At 53.1% G+C, this 20777-nt stretch overlaps 1 protein-coding gene across 1 annotated transcript in view; it reads left to right on the top strand.

Annotated features, from left to right (window-relative positions):
- Nucleotides 1-20777, top strand: part of ALMS1 (ALMS1 centrosome and basal body associated protein) — a 157082-nt gene that overhangs the window by 27696 nt on the left and 108609 nt on the right. Inside the window, exon 7 of the mRNA XM_088458886.1 lies at nt 1630-1760. Within this exon, the coding sequence (XP_088315012.1) occupies nt 1630-1760 (131 nt within the window). The remainder of the gene's footprint in view (nt 1-1629; nt 1761-20777) is intronic.

Raw genomic sequence — 20777 nt, 5'->3', positions numbered from 1 at the left:
TGGGGCCCTGTGAGGATGTGCGTTACCCTGGGGCCCTGTGAGGATGTGCGTTACCCTGGGGCCCTGTGAGGATGTGCGTTACCCTGGGGCCCTGTGAGGATGTGCGTTACCCTGGGGCCCTGTGAGGATGTGCGTTACCCTGGGGCCCTGTGAGGATGTGCGTTACCCTGGGGCCCTGTGAGGATGTGCGTTACCCTGGGGCCCTGTGAGGATGTGCGTTACCCTGGGGCCCTGTGAGGATGTGCGTTACCCTGGGGCCCTGTGAGGATGTGCGTTACCCTGGGGCCCTGTGAGGATGTGCGTTACCCTGGGGCCCTGTGAGGATGTGCGTTACCCTGGGGCCCTGTGAGGATGTGCGTTACCCTGGGGCCCTGTGAGGATGTGCGTTACCCTGGGGCCCTGTGAGGATGTGCGTTACCCTGGGGCCCTGTGAGGATGTGCGTTACCCTGGGGCCCTGTGAGGATGTGCGTTACCCTGGGGCCCTGTGAGGATGTGCGTTACCCTGGGGCCCTGTGAGGATGTGCGTTACCCTGGGGCCCTGTGAGGATGTGCGTTACCCTGGGGCCCTGTGAGGATGTGCGTTACCCTGGGGCCCTGTGAGGATGTGCGTTACCCTGGGGCCCTGTGAGGATGTGCGTTACCCTGGGGCCCTGTGAGGATGTGCGTTACCCTGGGGCCCTGTGAGGATGTGCGTTACCCTGGGGCCCTGTGAGGATGTGCGTTACCCTGGGGCCCTGTGAGGATGTGCGTTACCCTGGGGCCCTGTGAGGATGTGCGTTACCCTGGGGCCCTGTGAGGATGTGCGTTACCCTGGGGCCCTGTGAGGATGTGCGTTACCCTGGGGCCCTGTGAGGATGTGCGTTACCCTGGGGCCCTGTGAGGATGTGCGTTACCCTGGGGCCCTGTGAGGATGTGCGTTACCCTGGGGCCCTGTGAGGATGTGCGTTACCCTGGGGCCCTGTGAGGATGTGCGTTACCCTGGGGCCCTGTGAGGATGTGCGTTACCCTGGGGCCCTGTGAGGATGTGCGTTACCCTGGGGCCCTGTGAGGATGTGCGTTACCCTGGGGCCCTGTGAGGATGTGCGTTACCCTGGGGCCCTGTGAGGATGTGCGTTACCCTGGGGCCCTGTGAGGATGTGCGTTACCCTGGGGCCCTGTGAGGATGTGCGTTACCCTGGGGCCCTGTGAGGATGTGCGTTACCCTGGGCCCCTGTGAGGATGTGCGTTACCCTGGGCCCCTGTGAGGATGTGCGTTACCCTGGGGCCCTGTGAGGATGTGCGTTACCCTGGGGCCCTGTGAGGATGTGCGTTACCCTGGGGCCCTGTGAGGATGTGCGTTACCCTGGGGCCCTGTGAGGATGTTACTCTGGGGCCCTGTGAGGATGTTACTCTGGGGCCCTGTGAGGATGTTACTCTGGGGCCCTGTGAGGGTGCGCGTTACTCTGGGCTGTGAGGATGTTACTCTGGGCTGTGAGGATGTTACTCTGGGGCCCTGTGAGGATGTGCGTTACCCTGGGGCCCTGTGAGGATGTTACTCTGGGGCCCTGTGAGGATGTGCGTTACCCTGGGGCCCTGTGAGGATGTTACTCTGGATCTTGCAAAGCTCATTGTCTTTGGATGGTCATTAGGTTCTGTGAAGCTGAAGCTGGTCAGTCAGCCGATGGTGCTGGACACAGATCTGAGTGCAGAGGACAGAAGGAGAATAGAGGAAATAAAGAAGGAGCTGCTGGATGGAGCGAAGAAAGCGGAATGGCTGAAGGTACGTAGAGACTTGTACGGTCACAGGGGAAGATGTGTGCAGCAATGGGAGATATGATGGGAATGGGGTCTACTGGGGAGGGGGAGTGCCACCAACAGATAAGCTGGGAGCAGGATCAGCAGAAGAAGCGAGTACATGGCACAGGGCAGCCAGGGGAAGAGGCTATCCTGAGATTGACATGGGGTGACCATTGTGGCACCGCTAGGTTAGCTGGGTGGGTTAGCATGACACTGCCAGGGCATTTGGGGAAAATGGGTAGCATGGCACTGGCAGGGCAGTTGGGGAAAACGGGTAGCACGGCTTTGCTGTTAGGTCAGCTGGGGGAGCTAGCATGACATTGGCAGGTCAGTTGGAGAACGGGGCTAATATTGATCTGGCAGGTCAGTTGTGGGCCGGCTAGCATGACACTGGCAGGGCAGTTGGGGCTATTGACTAGCATGGCACTGATAGGTCAGTTGTGGGGCGGCTAGCATGACACTGGCATGGCAGTTGGGGCTATTGACTAGCATGGCACTGATAGGGCAGCTGAGGGGGCTAGCATGGCACTGGCAGGGCAGTTGGGGCAATTGACTAGCATGGCACTGATAGGTCAGCTGAGGGGGCTAGCATGGCACTGGCAGGGCAGTTGGGGCAATCGACTAGCATGGCACTGATAGGTCAGCTGAGGGGGCTAGCATGGTAATGGCAGGGCAGTTGGGGGAGGTTCCAGTCTTTTTGATCAATCTTGTTGCCCCTCAGTAACTATACCATAATTGTCCCAATGCAGCGCCCCGCTCGTGGCAGGTAAGTTACCATTGTGGTGTGGTTTTGTTTCTCTTGTGATCACACCCTGTGTGGCAGCAGCGATAGTCCAGGTCACACACTGTAATAACAATGACGGACGCCGGGCAGGATCAGTAGCCTATCAGGGCCTAGTGATACATGACGGGACCTGATCTAAGCTGGAACGTTGCATGTAACTCTGGTTGGCTGATTGATGCATTGATCGAGTACAAGGTCATCACCTGACTATCCCTGTACCCAGTGCTACATTGGCATACAGAGATCCTGCCGCTCATATAGCAGTACTGAGCGGTTCTCCATATATAGGTGTGTACCCGCCATCTGCATGCTGTGTGTACTGTCATATATACCATATATAGGTGTGGTACTGTCTGTACTTCCTCAGCATGTCCCCTGTGTGTAAGCTGCATGTCACTCTGGACAGCGATTTATTATGCAATACTCAATGTATCTTTAGTACAACACAATGAGCTTCATGTGCTAGCATTCATAGTCACTGTGTAGTACTCCACCTGTAGGGGGCACCACCGGTCTCATTTGTGTGATCATATCTCGGCCAGGCCGGCCACTCTTGTTTCTGTGGGTGATGAGCTGGTAACTGGGAAATTACAGTGACAGCAGATGGGAAAACCTAATGATAGCTAATCGCGCTGGCGATTGCGAATAAGCTCAGTATATTGACTGCAGACAAGAATAATATTAGTATTATCATACGATTGATGTGGATGTCAGTGGTTGAAGTGGTGGGATCATTAACTCGCTTTCTGGGAGAGAGCGGCTCCTCTAATGGGGCATACACACGGTCAGATTTTTCTTCAGATCTGAACGATAATGATTTAAAAAATCGTTCATGTCTGAACGATGCGCGTTCCCGATAGTCAGATAACGATATCTGACATCTGATGTGTGTGCAGTCAGATATGGACGATTCCATTCATTTTAATGCAGTCAAAAATCGTTCATAGTTCAAACCGTTCATCAAATCGTTCATCTGACAAATCCGACCGTGTGTATGCCCCATTAGACTCCGGATGGTACTGCGGAGCGATCCGCCGAGGGCCTCCTGTCTCATTAGGAGGCATCAGGAATGGGGGAAGGGTCACGTGAGTACATCAAAGGCTACATTCACAGGTCCAGGACACAGCAGCCATAGCCATGGCCGAAAGGTTGCTGCATCTGGGCGAGTGTATGCTAATAGAGCGCCAGAATAGAAGCGAGGACGCTTGGCGAGCTGTGGGAGAGACCGTCTATTACTGGCAGTAGCAGTAGGAAGTTATTCCTCCTATACGTCTATAAATGAACACCGGAAGTAGACTGTACGGAGAGCCGTGACTTCTTTTTGTGCTGGGGGTGACCCTGACGTTTGCTGGCGGCTCTGATTGTATGTAGATGGATAAATAGATTTAGCAGCAGATGGTGAAGGCCATCCGCCCTTATACAAAGCCGCTCATTCAACGGGAGCTCTCCTGACTGCGCTCTGCGAGGCCCGAAGCTGTTATTTATAGCTGTTTTATTCACTGCGTTTTATTTATCCCATATATTTATTATGCGGTGTCCTTGTACTTCCCCGGCACTTGGGAGACAGCACAAGGTTTGGTGCCCGGATTACCAAGCGTCTATTTCTGTCGCTCTCACACAGCTGAGGACAGGAGGGAATGACGCGTAGGTGGTAACGAGGAGGAAATGTGATAAAAGTATAATAATAATAAAGTACAATAACAGCCAATTATATTCCTGAGATAAGTAATGTTTTTGGGCCTGATTCCGAGGGTCTTCTCCATTATCAGCAGACTGCGCATGCGCTGCGAGGAGTGAGCGCAGACTGCATACACCTCTTCTAGAAGGAAAAGAGAGCGGACAGCTCCCTACATGCGTGGATGTATCCCTCCTGTCTGTAACATGAGAGTAACTGGGCGGTTTCTGTGCGGACACGTCTCGTGGGAGCGTCTTGGTCACGTAGCCTGATTTCTGCGCTTGTTTGAGGTGGAGGTTGGACACCTGGTCCAAACTGAATATTTGCACCCTGCATGGGTTGGGGGCAAGTGTCGATAATAATGATGGGGCTGCAGATGGGAATCCAGTGGGCGGATCGATGCATATGCCTGAAGGTGGCCGTCTACGCGCTTTAGCGTAAGGTTGTAAATCTGGCAGCAGTGGATGTGTGCATATGCTGCCACTTTGCATCCAAGTCATTATCGGGCCGTTTTGCTGACCAGCTCATTTAGAGATGATACTGTACGTGATGCTCTGGAGGGTGAGGCTCCTCTATATTGCAGCAGTGCAGAGCCAGAGCTTTCTAGTTGGTTGGCTGGGTGAGGCTCCTCTATATTGCAGCAGTGCAGAGCCAGAGCTCTCTAGTTGGCTCTCTGGTTGAGGCTCCTCTATCTTGCAGCAGTGCAGAGCCAGAGCTCTCTAGTTGGCTGGCTGGGTGAGGTTCCTCTATATTGCAGCAGTGCAGAGCCAGAGCTTTCTAGTTGGCTGGTGAGGCTCCTCTATATTGCAGCAGTGCAGAGCCAGAGCTTTCTAGTTGGTTGGCTGGGTGAGGCTCCTCTATATTGCAGCAGTGCAGAGCCAGAGCTCTCTAGTTGGCTGGCTGGTTGAGGCTCCTCTATATTGCAGCAGTGCAGAGCCAAAGCTCTCTAGTTGGTTGGCTGAGGTTCCTCTATATTGCAGCAGTGCAGAGCCAGAGCTTTCTAGTTGGCTGGTGAGGCTCCTCTATCTTGCAGCAGTGCAGAGCCAGAGCTCTCTAGTTGGCTGGCTGGGTGAGGCTCCTCTATATTGCAGCAGTGCAAAGCCAGAGCTCTCTAGTTGGTTGGCTGAGGTTCCTCTATATTGCAGCAGTGCAGAGCCAGAGCTTTCTAGTTGGTTGGCTGGTGAGGCTCCTCCATATTGCAGCAGTGCAGAGCCAGAGCTTTCTAGTTGGCTGGCTGGGTGAGGCTCCTCTATATTGCAGCAGTGCAGAGCCAGAGCTCTCTAGTTGGGTGGATGGATGAGGTTCCTCTATATTGCAGCAGTGCAGAGCCAGAGCTCTCTAGTTGGTTGGCTGAGGTTCCTCTATATTGCAGCAGTGCAGAGCCAGAGCTTTCTAGTTGGCTGGTGAGGCTCCTCTATCTTGCAGCAGTGCAGAGCCAGAGCTCTCTAGTTGGCTGGCTGGGTGAGGCTCCTCTATATTGCAGCAGTGCAAAGCCAGAGCTCTCTAGTTGGTTGGCTGAGGTTCCTCTATATTGCAGCAGTGCAGAGCCAGAGCTTTCTAGTTGGTTGGCTGGTGAGGCTCCTCCATATTGCAGCAGTGCAGAGCCAGAGCTTTCTAGTTGGCTGGCTGGGTGAGGCTCCTCTATATTGCAGCAGTGCAGAGCCAGAGCTCTCTAGTTGGGTGGATGGATGAGGTTCCTCTATATTGCAGCAGTGCAGAGCCAGAGCTCTCTAGTTGGTTGGCTGAGGTTCCTCTATATTGCAGCAGTGCAGAGCCAGAGCTTTCTAGTTGGTTGGCTAGATTCAAATGTAATGATAAAGCTATTTAAAGGCTGCAGATAGATTCATACACAAGAAAATGGTCAGATATATCATGGCAAACTGACATACTGCCCTTTGCCATTTAAGCTTTTTGCCCTGTATTGTTCCCAGGAAGAATGCCATCCTAAAGACACAGGATTTGGCTTCTGTTGTCTTTAGTGGATGGGGAAAACAAGATTGCTTGCTCTTCTAAGAGATGCAATTGCTTGCTGGAGTAAGTGAGGCTGAACAATGTATGTTACCTTCCTGTCTCACGTGTGTGTTTTAGTGTTGGAGCTTAATGCCTGATTCAGACCCGCTCGCTAGATGCGGCTGCTCACTCCCAGCGTATGGAAATTCAGCTAAGTGACGTCAAGGCAGCCGCTCGCACAGCAAGGCATAAGCACGCCCACTATGTCTTGGCGAGTGATCACTTTTTGTGTATGTAGACTCCCACAAGCCTGCCTTTAGCCACCCACTAGCGAACGTCGTCTCCTGGAAGGTGTATACAAACATCGGTACATCGGGGTCCATCGGAACTGACCGCAGCGATTGCGGTTGAGTGTACCCTACTGCGAGCACTTCAGTGTATAATTCAACCAGGTCACGTGTACTATGACGCTGCCTGTTAATTATGCACGCCTCTGAAACGGCGTAGAAACACTCAGGCATACCTGCGTCCGCAACTCCACTCCCCCGATACTCCTGGCCTGCCCCTGTTACCACCCACAAACGGCTTCTCCTGTCACTCATTCCACTGGGCTGCCTTGGCAGAGCGAGCACATCCCGATCGCTCGTACTAGTTTGCGCACGTGCACTGCGTACTATACGCATGCGCACATTTCAAAACATCGCCAGCATAGAGAGATCGTTTGCCCCCTAACGGCTGTGTATGTGTACAGCATCTCCTAACAGTTGTCTGGTGGCTGTGTGTGTGTACAGCACCTTCTTACAGCTGTCTGGTGGCTGTGTGTGTGTGTACAGCATCTCCTAACAGCTGTCTGGTGGCTGTGTGTGTGTGTACAGCATCTCCTAACAGCTGTCTGGTGGCTGTGTGTGTGTACAGCACCTTCTTACAGCTGTCTGGTGCCTGTGTGTGTGTACAGCATCTCCTAACAGCTGTCTGGTGGCTGTGTGTGTGTAGAGCGTCTCCTGACAGCTGTCTGGTGGCTGTGTGTGTACAGCACCTTCTTACAGCTGTGTGTGTGTACAGCATCTCCTAACAGCTGGCTGGCTGTGTGTGTGTGTGTGTGTGTGTGTGTGTGTACAGCATCTCCTAACAGGTGGCTGTGTGTGTGTAGAGCGTCTCCTGACAGCTGTCTGGTGGCTGTGTGTGTGTAGAGCGTCTCCTGACAGCTGTCTGGTGGCTGTGTGTGTACAGCATCTCCTAACTGGTGGCTGTGTGTGTGTGTACAGCATCTCCTTACAGCTGTCTGGTGGCTCTGTGTGTGTGTGTGTACAGCATCTCCTAACAGCTGTCTGGTGGCTGTCTGTGTGTAGAGCGTCTCCTAACAGCTGTCTGGTGGCTGTGTGTGTACAGCATCTCCTAACTGGTGGCTGTGTGTGTGTGTACAGCATCTCCTTACAGCTGTCTGGTGGCTCTGTGTGTGTGTGTGTACAGCATCTCCTAACAGCTGTCTGGTAGCTGTGTGTGTGTAGAGCGTCTCCTGACAGCTGTCTGGTGGCTGTGTGTGTACAGCACCTTCTTACAGCTGGCTGGTGGCTGTGTGTGTGTGTGTGTGTGCGCTTTACAGCATCTCCGAACAGCTGTCTGGTGGCTGTGTGTGTGTGTACAGCATCTCCTTACAGCTGTCTGGTGGCTGTGTGTGTGTGTACAGCACCTTCTTACAGCTGTCTGGTGGCTGTGTGTGTACAGCATCTCCTTACAGCTGTCTGGTAGCTGTGTGTTTACAGCATCTCCTTACAGCTGTCTGGTGGCTGTGTACAGCATCTCCTAACAGCTGTCTGGTGGCTGTGTGTGTACAGCATCTCCTTACAGCTGTCTGGTGGCTGTGTACAGCATCTCCTTACAGCTGTCTGGTGGCTGTGTACAGCATCTCCTTACAGCTGTCTGGTGGCTGTGTACAGCATCTCCTTACAGCTGTCTGGTGGCTGTGTGTGTACAGCATCTCCTTACAGCTGTCTGGTGGCTGTGTGTGTGTACAGCATCTCCTTATCCTTACAGCTGTCTGGTGGCTGTGTGTGTGTGTACAGCATCTCCTTACAGCTGTCTGGTGGCTGTGTGTGTGTGTACAGCATCTCCTTACAGCTGGCTGGTGGCTGTGTGTGTGTACAGCATCTCCTTACAGCTGGCTGGTAGCTGTGTGTGTGTGTACAGCATCTCCTTACAGCTGTCTGGTGGCTGTGTGTGTACAGCATCTCCTTACAGCTGTCTGGTGGCTGTGTGTGTGTAAGTACAGCATCTCCTAACAGCTGTCTGGTGGCTGTGTGTGTGTGTGTACAGCATCTCCTAACAGCTGTCTGGTGGCTATGTGTGTGTAGAGCGTCTCCTGACAGCTGTCTGGTGGCTGTGTGTGTGTACAGCACCTTCTTACAGCTGTCTGGTGCCTGTGTGTGTGTACAGCATCTCCTTACAGCTGTCTGGTGGCTGTGTGTGTGTGTACAGCATCTCCTAACAGCTGGCTGGTGGGTGTGTGTGTGTGTGTACAGCATCTCCTAACAGCTGTCTGGTGGCTGTGTGTGTGTAGAGCGTCTCCTGACAGCTGTCTAGTGGCTGTGTGTGTACAGCACCTTCTTACAGCTGTGTGTGTGTACAGCATCTCCTAACAGCTGGCTGGTAGCTGTGTGTGTGTACAGCAGCTCCTTACAGCTGTCTGGTGGCTGTGTGTGTGTACAGCATCTCCTAACAGCTGTCTGGTGGCTGTGTGTGTGTACAGCACCTTCTTACAGCTGTCTGGTGCCTCTGTGTGTGTACAGCATCTCCTTACAGCTGTCTGGTGGCTGTGTGTGTGTGTGTGTGTGTGTGTGTGTGTGTGTGTGTGTGTGTGTGTGTGTACAGCATCTCCTTACAGCTGTCTGGTGGCTGTGTGTGTGTAGAGCGTCTCCTGACAGCTGTCTGGTGGCTGTGTGTGTGTAGAGCGTCTCCTGACAGCTGTCTGGTGGCTGTGTGTGTACAGCATCTCCTAACTGCTGTCTGGTGGCTGTGTGTGTGTGTACAGCATCTCCTAACTGCTGTCTGGTGGCTGTGTGTGTGTACAGCATCTCCTAACTGCTGTCTGGTGGCTGTGTGTGTGTGTACAGCATCTCCTTACAGCTGTCTGGTGGCTCTGTGTGTGTGTGTGTGTACAGCATCTCCTAACAGCTGTCTGGTAGCTGTGTGTGTGTAGAGCGTCTCCTGACAGCTGTCTGGTGGCTGTGTGTGTACAGCACCTTCTTACAGCTGGCTGGTGGCTGTGTGTGTGTGTGTGCGCTTTACAGCATCTCCGAACAGCTGTCTGGTGGCTGTGTGTGTGTGTACAGCATCTCCTTACAGCTGTATGGTGGCTGTGTGTGTGTGTACAGCACCTTCTTACAGCTGTCTGGTGGCTGTGTGTGTACAGCATCTCTTAACAGCTGTCTGGTGGCTGTGTGTATGTACAGCATCTCCTTACAGCTGTCTGGTAGCTGTGTGTTTACAGCATCTCCTTACAGCTGTCTGGTGGCTGTGTACAGCATCTCCTGACAGCTGTCTGGTGGCTGTGTACAGCATCTCCTTACAGCTGTCTGGTGGCTGTGTACAGCATCTCCTTACAGCTGTCTGGTGGCTGTGTACAGCATCTCCTTACAGCTGTCTGGTGGCTGTGTGTGTACAGCATCTCCTTACAGCTGTCTGGTGGCTGTGTGTGTGTACAGCATCTCCTTAACCTTACAACAATCTGGTGGCTGTGTGTGTGTGTACAGCATCTCCTTACAGCTGTCTGGTGGCTGTGTGTGTGTGTACAGCATCTCCTTACAGCTGTCTGGTGGCTGTGTGTGTGTACAGCATCTCCTTACAGCTGTCTGGTGGCTGTGTGTGTGTGTACAGCATCTCCTAACAGCTGGCTGGTGGCTGTGTGTGTGTACAGCATCTCCTTACAGCTGGCTGGTAGCTGTGTGTGTGTGTACAGCATCTCCTTACAGCTGTCTGGTGGCTGTGTGTGTACAGCATCTCCTTACAGCTGTCTGGTGGCTGTGTGTGTACAGCATCTCCTTACAGCTGTCTGGTGGCTGTGTGTGTGTAAGTACAGCATCTCCTAACAGCTGTCTGGTGGCTGTGTGTGTGTGTACAGCATCTCCTAACAGCTGTCTGGTGGCTGTGTGTGTGTGTACAGCATGTCCTAACAGCTGTCTGGTGGCTATGTGTGTGTAGAGCGTCTCCTGACAGCTGTCTGGTGGCTGTGTGTGTGTACAGCACCTTCTTACAGCTGTCTGGTGCCTGTGTGTGTGTACAGCATCTCCTAACAGCTGTCTGGTGGCTGTGTGTGTGTAGAGCGTCTCCTGACAGCTGTCTGGTGGCTGTGTGTGTACAGCACCTTCTTACAGCTGTATGTGTGTACAGCATCTCCTGACAGCTGTCTGGTGGCTATGTGTGTGTAGAGCGTCTCCTGACAGCTGTCTGGTGCCTGTGTGTGTGTACAGCACCTTCTTACAGCTGTCTGGTGCCTGTGTGTGTGTACAGCATCTCCTAACAGCTGTCTGGTGGCTGTGTGTGTGTAGAGCATCTCCTGACAGCTGTCTGGTGGCTGTGTGTGTACAGCACCTTCTTACAGCTGTGTGTGTGTACAGCATCTCCTAACAGCTGGCTGGTAGCTGTGTGTGTGTACAGCAGCTCCTAACAGCTGGCTGGTAGCTGTGTGTGTGTACAGCAGCTCCTTACAGCTGTCTGGTGGCTGTGTGTGTGTACAGCATCTCCTAACAGCTGTCTGGTGGCTGTGTGTGTGTACAGCACCTTCTTACAGCTGTCTGGTGCCTGTGTGTGTGTGTACAGCATCTCCTTACAGCTGTCTGGTGGCTGTGTGTGTGTGTACAGCATCTCCTAACAGCTGTCTGGTGGCTGTGTGTGTGTAGAGCGTCTCCTGACAGCTGTCTGGTGGCTGTGTGTGTGTAGAGCATCTCCTGACAGCTGTCTGGTGGCTGTGTGTGTACAGCATCTCCTAACTGCTGTCTGGTGGCTGTGTGTGTGTGTGTACAGCATCTCCTTACAGCTGTCTGGTGGCTCTGTGTGTGTGTGTGTACAGCATCTCCTAACAGCTGTCTGGTGGCTGTCTGTGTGTAGAGCGTCTCCTGACAGCTGTCTGGTAGCTGTGTGTGTGTAGAGCGTCTCCTGACAGCTGTCTGGTGGCTGTGTGTGTACAGCACCTTCTTACAGCTGGCTGGTGGCTGTGTGTGTGTGTGTGTGCGCTTTACAGCATCTCCGAACAGCTGTCTGGTGGCTGTGTGTGTGTGTACAGCATCTCCTTACAGCTGTCTGGTGGCTGTGTGTGTGTGTGTACAGCACCTTCTTACAGCTGTCTGGTGGCTGTGTGTGTACAGCATCTCTTAACAGCTGTCTGGTGGCTGTGTGTATGTACAGCATCTCCTTACAGCTGTCTGGTAGCTGTGTGTATACAGCATCTCCTTACAGCTGTCTGGTGGCTGTGTACAGCATCTCCTTACAGCTGTCTGGTGGCTGTGTACAGCATCTCCTTACAGCTGTCTGGTGGCTGTGTACAGCATCTCCTTACAGCTGTCTGGTGGCTGTGTGTGTACAGCATCTCCTTACAGCTGTCTGGTGGCTGTGTGTGTGTGTACAGCATCTCCTTACAGCTGTCTGGTGGCTGTGTGTGTGTGTACAGCATCTCCTAACAGCTGGCTGGTGGCTGTGTGTGTGTACAGCATCTCCTTACAGCTGTCTGGTGGCTGTGTGTGTACAGCATCTCCTTACAGCTGTCTGGTGGCTGTGTGTGTACAGCATCTCCTTACAGCTGTCTGGTGGCTGTGTGTGTGTGTACAGAATCTCCTTACTGGTGGCTGTGTGTGTGTGTACAGCATCTTCTTACAGGTGGCTGTGTGTGTGTGTGTGTGTGTGTGTGTGTGTGTGTGTGTGTGTGTACAGCATCTCTTTACGTGTGTGTGTGTGTGTCGGTCGCATCTCCTTACAGCTGTCTGGTGGCTGTGTTTGTGTGTACAGAATCTCCTAACATGTGGCTGTGTGTGTGTGTGTACAGCATCTTCTTACAGGTGGCTGTGTGTGTGTGTGTGTGTGTGTGTACAGCATCTCTTTACGTGTGTGTGTGTGTGTGTGTCGGTCGCATCTCCTTACAGCTGTCTGGTGGCTGTGTGTGTGTGTACAGCATCTCCTTACAGCTGTCTGGTGGCTGTGTGTGTGTACAGCACCTTCTTACAGCTGTCTGGTGGCGGTGTGTGTACAGCATCTCTTAACAGCTGTCTGGTGGCTGTGTGTGTGTACAGCACCTTCTTACAGCTGTCTGGTGCCTGTGTGTGTGTACAGCATCTCCTAACAGCTGTCTGGTGGCTGTGTGTGTGTAGAGCGTCTCCTGACAGCTGTCTGGTGGCTGTGTGTGTACAGCACCTTCTTACAGCTGTGTGTGTGTACAGCATCTCCTAACAGCTGGCTGGTAGCTGTGTGTGTGTACAGCAGCTCCTTACAGCTGTCTGGTGGCTGTGTGTGTGTACAGCATCTCCTAACAGCTGTCTGGTGGCTGTGTGTGTGTACAGCACCTTCTTACAGCTGTCTGGTGCCTGTGTGTGTGTACAGCATCTCCTAACAGCTGGCTGGTGGCTGTGTGTGTGTGTGTGTGTGTGTACAGCATCTCCTAACAGCTGTCTGGTGGCTGTGTGTGTAGAGCGTCTCTTGACAGCTGTCTGGTGGCTGTGTGTGTACAGCATCTCCTAACTGCTGTCTGGTGGCTGTGTGTGTGTGTACAGCATCTCCTTACAGCTGTCTGGTGGCTGTGTGTGTGTGTGTGTGTACAGCATCTCCTAACAGCTGTCTGGTGGCTGTGTGTGTGTAGAGCGTCTCCTGACAGCTGCCTGGTAGCTGTGTGTGTGTAGAGTGTCTCCTGACAGCTGTCTGGTGGCAGTGTGTGTACAGCACCTTCTTACAGCTGGCTGGTGGCTGTGTGTGTGTGTGTGCGCGCTTTACAGCGTCTCCGAACAGCTGGCTGGTGGCTGTGTGTGTGTGTACAGCACCTTCTTACAGCTGTCTGGTGGCTATGTGTGTGTAGAGCGTCTCCTGACAGCTGTCTGGTGGCTGTGTGTGTGTACAGCACCTTCTTACAGCTGTCTGGTGCCTGTGTGTGTGTACAGCATCTCCTTACAGCTGTCTGGTGGCTGTGTGTGTGTGTACAGCATCTCCTAACAGCTGGCTGGTGGGTGTGTGTGTGTGTACAGCATCTCCTAACAGCTGTCTGGTGGCTGTGTGTGTGTAGAGCGTCTCCTGACAGCTGTCTAGTGGCTGTGTGTGTACAGCACCTTCTTACAGCTGTGTGTGTGTACAGCATCTCCTAACAGCTGGCTGGTAGCTGTGTGTGTGTACAGCAGCTCCTTACAGCTGTCTGGTGGCTGTGTGTGTGTACAGCATCTCCTAACAGCTGTCTGGTGGCTGTGTGTGTGTACAGCACCTTCTTACAGCTGTCTGGTGCCTCTGTGTGTGTACAGCATCTCCTTACAGCTGTCTGGTGGCTGTGTGTGTGTGTGTGTGTGTGTGTGTGTGTGTGTACAGCATCTCCTTACAGCTGTCTGGTGGCTGTGTGTGTGTAGAGCGTCTCCTGACAGCTGTCTGGTGGCTGTGTGTGTGTAGAGCGTCTCCTGACAGCTGTCTGGTGGCTGTGTGTGTACAGCATCTCCTAACTGCTGTCTGGTGGCTGTGTGTGTGTGTACAGCATCTCCTAACTGCTGTCTGGTGGCTGTGTGTGTGTACAGCATCTCCTAACAGCTGTCTGGTGGCTGTGTGTGTACAGCATCTCCTAACTGCTGTCTGGTGGCTGTGTGTGTGTGTACAGCATCTCCTTACAGCTGTCTGGTGGCTCTGTGTGTGTGTGTGTGTACAGCATCTCCTAACAGCTGTCTGGTAGCTGTGTGTGTGTAGAGCGTCTCCTGACAGCTGTCTGGTGGCTGTGTGTGTACAGCACCTTCTTACAGCTGGCTGGTGGCTGTGTGTGTGTGTGTGCGCTTTACAGCATCTCCGAACAGCTGTCTGGTGGCTGTGTGTGTGTGTACAGCATCTCCTTACAGCTGTATGGTGGCTGTGTGTGTGTGTACAGCACCTTCTTACAGCTGTCTGGTGGCTGTGTGTGTACAGCATCTCTTAACAGCTGTCTGGTGGCTGTGTGTATGTACAGCATCTCCTTACAGCTGTCTGGTAGCTGTGTGTTTACAGCATCTCCTTACAGCTGTCTGGTGGCTGTGTACAGCATCTCCTGACAGCTGTCTGGTGGCTGTGTACAGCATCTCCTTACAGCTGTCTGGTGGCTGTGTACAGCATCTCCTTACAGCTGTCTGGTGGCTGTGTACAGCATCTCCTTACAGCTGTCTGGTGGCTGTGTGTGTACAGCATCTCCTTACAGCTGTCTGGTGGCTGTGTGTGTGTACAGCATCTCCTTAACCTTACAACAATCTGGTGGCTGTGTGTGTGTGTACAGCATCTCCTTACAGCTGTCTGGTGGCTGTGTGTGTGTGTACAGCATCTCCTTACAGCTGTCTGGTGGCTGTGTGTGTGTACAGCATCTCCTTACAGCTGTCTGGTGGCTGTGTGTGTGTGTACAGCATCTCCTTACAGCTGGCTGGTAGCTGTGTGTGTGTGTACAGCATCTCCTTACAGCTGTCTGGTGGCTGTGTGTGTGTACAGCATCTCCTTACAGCTGGCTGGTGGCTGTGTGTGTGTACAGCATCTCCTTACAGCTGGCTGGTAGCTGTGTGTGTGTGTACAGCATCTCCTTACAGCTGTCTGGTGGCTGTGTGTGTACAGCATCTCCTTACAGCTGTCTGGTGGCTGTGTGTGTACAGCATCTCCTTACAGCTGTCTGGTGGCTGTGTGTGTGTAAGTACAGCATCTCCTAACAGCTGTCTGGTGGCTGTGTGTGTGTGTACAGCATCTCCTAACAGCTGTCTGGTGGCTGTGTGTGTGTGTACAGCATGTCCTAACAGCTGTCTGGTGGCTATGTGTGTGTAGAGCGTCTCCTGACAGCTGTCTGGTGGCTGTGTGTGTGTACAGCACCTTCTTACAGCTGTCTGGTGCCTGTGTGTGTGTACAGCATCTCCTAACAGCTGTCTGGTGGCTGTGTGTGTGTAGAGCGTCTCCTGACAGCTGTCTGGTGGCTGTGTGTGTACAGCACCTTCTTACAGCTGTATGTGTGTACAGCATCTCCTGACAGCTGTCTGGTGGCTATGTGTGTGTAGAGCGTCTCCTGACAGCTGTCTGGTGCCTGTGTGTGTGTACAGCACCTTCTTACAGCTGTCTGGTGCCTGTGTGTGTGTACAGCATCTCCTAACAGCTGTCTGGTGGCTGTGTGTGTGTAGAGCATCTCCTGACAGCTGTCTGGTGGCTGTGTGTGTACAGCACCTTCTTACAGCTGTGTGTGTGTACAGCATCTCCTAACAGCTGGCTGGTAGCTGTGTGTGTGTACAGCAGCTCCTAACAGCTGGCTGGTAGCTGTGTGTGTGTACAGCAGCTCCTTACAGCTGTCTGGTGGCTGTGTGTGTGTACAGCATCTCCTAACAGCTGTCTGGTGGCTGTGTGTGTGTACAGCACCTTCTTACAGCTGTCTGGTGCCTGTGTGTGTGTGTACAGCATCTCCTTACAGCTGTCTGGTGGCTGTGTGTGTGTGTACAGCATCTCCTAACAGCTGTCTGGTGGCTGTGTGTGTGTAGAGCGTCTCCTGACAGCTGTCTGGTGGCTGTGTGTGTGTAGAGCATCTCCTGACAGCTGTCTGGTGGCTGTGTGTGTACAGCATCTCCTAACTGCTGTCTGGTGGCTGTGTGTGTGTGTGTACAGCATCTCCTTACAGCTGTCTGGTGGCTCTGTGTGTGTGTGTGTGTGTACAGCATCTCCTAACAGCTGTCTGGTGGCTGTCTGTGTGTAGAGCGTCTCCTGACAGCTGTCTGGTAGCTGTGTGTGTGTAGAGCGTCTCCTGACAGCTGTCTGGTGGCTGTGTGTGTACAGCACCTTCTTACAGCTGGCTGGTGGCTGTGTGTGTGTGTGTGTGCGCTTTACAGCATCTCCGAACAGCTGTCTGGTGGCTGTGTGTGTGTGTACAGCATCTCCTTACAGCTGTCTGGTGGCTGTGTGTGTGTGTGTACAGCACCTTCTTACAGCTGTCTGGTGGCTGTGTGTATGTACAGCATCTCCTTACAGCTGTCTGGTAGCTGTGTGTATACAGCATCTCCTTACAGCTGTCTGGTGGCTGTGTACAGCATCTCCTTACAGCTGTTTGGTGGCTGTGTACAGCATCTCCTTACAGCTGTCTGGTGGCTGTGTACAGCATCTCCTTACAGCTGTCTGGTGGCTGTGTACAGCATCTCCTTACAGCTGTCTGGTGGCTGTGTGTGTACAGCATCTCCTTACAGCTGTCTGGTGGCTGTGTGTGTGTGTACAGCATCTCCTTACAGCTGTCTGGTGGCTGTGTGTGTGTGTACAGCATCTCCTAACAGCTGGCTGGTGGCTGTGTGTGTGTACAGCATCTCCTTACAGCTGTCTGGTGGCTGTGTGTGTACAGCATCTCCTTACAGCTGTCTGGTGGCTGTGTGTGTACAGCATCTCCTTACAGCTGTCTGGTGGCTGTGTGTGTGTGTACAGAATCTCCTTACTGGTGGCTGTGTGTGTGTGTACAGCATCTTCTTACAGGTGGCTGTGTGTGTGTGTGTGTGTGTGTACAGCATCTCTTTACGTGTGTGTGTGTGTGTCGGTCGCATCTCCTTACAGCTGTCTGGTGGCTGTGTTTGTGTGTACAGAATCTCCTAACATGTGGCTGTGTGTGTGTGTACAGCATCTTCTTACAGGTGGCTGTGTGTGTGTGTGTGTGTGTACAGCATCTCTTTACGTGTGTGTGTGTGTGTGTGTGTCGGTCGCATCTCCTTACAGCTGTCTGGTGGCTGTGTGTGTGTGTACAGCATCTCCTTACAGCTGTCTGGTGGCTGTGTGTGTGTACAGCACCTTCTTACAGCTGTCTGGTGGCGGTGTGTGTACAGCATCTCTTAACAGCTGTCTGGTGGCTGTGTGTGTGTACAGCACCTTCTTACAGCTGTCTGGTGCCTGTGTGTGTGTACAGCATCTCCTAACAGCTGTCTGGTGGCTGTGTGTGTGTAGAGCGTCTCCTGACAGCTGTCTGGTGGCTGTGTGTGTACAGCACCTTCTTACAGCTGTGTGTGTGTACAGCATCTCCTAACAGCTGGCTGGTAGCTGTGTGTGTGTACAGCAGCTCCTTACAGCTGTCTGGTGGCTGTGTGTGTGTACAGCATCTCCTAACAGCTGTCTGGTGGCTGTGTGTGTGTACAGCACCTTCTTACAGCTGTCTGGTGCCTGTGTGTGTGTACAGCATCTCCTAACAGCTGGCTGGTGGCTGTGTGTGTGTGTGTGTGTGTGTGTGTGTGTACAGCATCTCCTAACAGCTGTCTGGTGGCTGTGTGTGTAGAGCGTCTCTTGACAGCTGTCTGGTGGCTGTGTGTGTACAGCATCTCCTAGCTGCTGTCTGGTGGCTGTGTGTGTGTGTACAGCATCTCCTAACTGCTGTCTGGTGGCTGTGTGTGTGTGTACAGCATCTCCTAACAGCTGTCTGGTGGCTGTGTGTGTACAGCATCTCCTAACTGCTGTCTGGTGGCTGTGTGTGTGTGTGTGTACAGCATCTCCTTACAGCTGTCTGGTGGCTGTGTGTGTGTGTGTGTGTGTACAGCATCTCCTAACAGCTGTCTGGTGGCTGTGTGTGTGTAGAGCGTCTCCTGACAGCTGCCTGGTAGCTGTGTGTGTGTACAGCAGCTCCTTACAGCTGTCTGGTGGCTGTGTGTGTGTACAGCATCTCCTAACAGCTGTCTGGTGGCTGTGTGTGTGTACAGCACCTTCTTACAGCTGTCTGGTGCCTGTGTGTGTGTGTACAGCATCTCCTTACAGCTGTCTGGTGGCTGTGTGTGTGTGTACAGCATCTCCTAACAGCTGTCTGGTGGCTGTGTGTGTGTAGAGCGTCTCCTGACAGCTGTCTGGTGGCTGTGTGTGTGTAGAGCATCTCCTGACAGCTGTCTGGTGGCTGTGTGTGTACAGCATCTCCTAACTGCTGTCTGGTGGCTGTGTGTGTGTGTGTACAGCATCTCCTTACAGCTGTCTGGTGGCTCTGTGTGTGTGTGTGTACAGCATCTCCTAACAGCTGTCTGGTGGCTGTCTGTGTGTAGAGCGTCTCCTGACAGCTGTCTGGTAGCTGTGTGTGTGTAGAGCGTCTCCTGACAGCTGTCTGGTGGCTGTGTGTGTACAGCACCTACTTACAGCTGGCTGGTGGCTGTGTGTGTGTGTGTGTGCGCTTTACAGCATCTCCGAACAGCTGTCTGGTGGCTGTGTGTGTGTGTACAGCATCTCCTTACAGCTGTCTGGTGGCTGTGTGTGTGTGTGTACAGCACCTTCTTACAGCTGTCTGGTGGCTGTGTGTGTACAGCATCTCTTAACAGCTGTCTGGTGGCTGTGTGTATGTACAGCATCTCCTTACAGCTGTCTGGTAGCTGTGTGTATACAGCATCTCCTTACAGCTGTCTGGTGGCTGTGTACAGCATCTCCTTACAGCTGTTTGGTGGCTGTGTACAGCATCTCCTTACAGCTGTCTGGTGGCTGTGTACAGCATCTCCTTACAGCTGTCTGGTGGCTGTGTACAGCATCTCCTTACAGCTGTCTGGTGGCTGTGTGTGTACAGCATCTCCTTACAGCTGTCTGGTGGCTGTGTGTGTGTGTACAGCATCTCCTTACAGCTGTCTGGTGGCTGTGTGTGTGTGTACAGCATCTCCTAACAGCTGGCTGGTGGCTGTGTGTGTGTACAGCATCTTCTTACAGCTGTCTGGTGGCTGTGTGTGTACAGCATCTCCTTACAGCTGTCTGGTGGCTGTGTGTGTACAGCATCTCCTTACAGCTGTCTGGTGGCTGTGTGTGTGTGTACAGAATCTCCTTACTGGTGGCTGTGTGTGTGTGTACAGCATCTTCTTACAGGTGGCTGTGTGTGTGTGTGTGTGTGTGTGTGTGTGTGTGTGTGTACAGCATCTCTTTACGTGTGTGTGTGTGTGTCGGTCGCATCTCCTTACAGCTGTCTGGTGGCTGTGTTTGTGTGTACAGAATCTCCTAACATGTGGCTGTGTGTGTGTGTACAGCATCTTCTTACAGGTGGCTGTGTGTGTGTGTGTGTGTGTGTGTACAGCATCTCTTTACGTGTGTGTGTGTGTGTGTGTCGGTCGCATCTCCTTACAGCTGTCTGGTGGCTGTGTGTGTGTGTACAGCATCTCCTTACAGCTGTCTGGTGGCTGTGTGTGTGTACAGCACCTTCTTACAGCTGTCTGGTGGCGGTGTGTGTACAGCATCTCTTAACAGCTGTCTGGTGGCTGTGTGTGTGTACAGCACCTTCTTACAGCTGTCTGGTGCCTGTGTGTGTGTACAGCATCTCCTAACAGCTGTCTGGTGGCTGTGTGTGTGTAGAGCGTCTCCTGACAGCTGTCTGGTGGCTGTGTGTGTACAGCACCTTCTTACAGCTGTGTGTGTGTACAGCATCTCCTAACAGCTGGCTGGTAGCTGTGTGTGTGTACAGCAGCTCCTTACAGCTGTCTGGTGGCTGTGTGTGTGTACAGCATCTCCTAACAGCTGTCTGGTGGCTGTGTGTGTGTACAGCACCTTCTTACAGCTGTCTGGTGCCTGTGTGTGTGTACAGCATCTCCTAACAGCTGGCTGGTGGCTGTGTGTGTGTGTGTGTGTGTGTACAGCATCTCCTAACAGCTGTCTGGTGGCTGTGTGTGTAGAGCGTCTCTTGACAGCTGTCTGGTGGCTGTGTGTGTACAGCATCTCCTAGCTGCTGTCTGGTGGCTGTGTGTGTGTGTACAGCATCTCCTAACTGCTGTCTGGTGGCTGTGTGTGTGTGTACAGCATCTCCTAACAGCTGTCTGGTGGCTGTGTGTGTACAGCATCTCCTAACTGCTGTCTGGTGGCTGTGTGTGTGTGTACAGCATCTCCTTACAGCTGTCTGGTGGCTGTGTGTGTGTGTGTGTGTACAGCATCTCCTAACAGCTGTCTGGTGGCTGTGTGTGTGTAGAGCGTCTCCTGACAGCTGCCTGGTAGCTGTGTGTGTGTAGAGTGTCTCCTGACAGCTGTCTGGTGGCAGTGTGTGTACAGCACCTTCTTACAGCTGGCTGGTGGCTGTGTGTGTGTGTGTGCGCGCTTTACAGCGTCTCCGAACAGCTGGCTGGTGGCTGTGTGTGTGTGTACAGCACCTTCTTACAGCTGTCTGGTGGCTATGTGTGTGTAGAGCGTCTCCTGACAGCTGTCTGGTGGCTGTGTGTGTGTACAGCACCTTCTTACAGCTGTCTGGTGCCTGTGTGTGTGTACAGCATCTCCTTACAGCTGTCTGGTGGCTGTGTGTGTGTGTACAGCATCTCCTAACAGCTGGCTGGTGGGTGTGTGTGTGTGTACAGCATCTCCTAACAGCTGTCTGGTGGCTGTGTGTGTGTAGAGCGTCTCCTGACAGCTGTCTAGTGGCTGTGTGTGTACAGCACCTTCTTACAGCTGTGTGTGTGTACAGCATCTCCTAACAG

The sequence above is a fragment of the Taudactylus pleione genome, unplaced genomic scaffold, assembly GCF_031769625.1.
Source record: "Taudactylus pleione unplaced genomic scaffold, aTauple2 ptg000861l, whole genome shotgun sequence".
NCBI lineage: Eukaryota > Metazoa > Chordata > Amphibia > Anura > Myobatrachidae > Taudactylus > Taudactylus pleione.
This window is presented reverse-complemented; position numbering and strand designations above follow the sequence as displayed.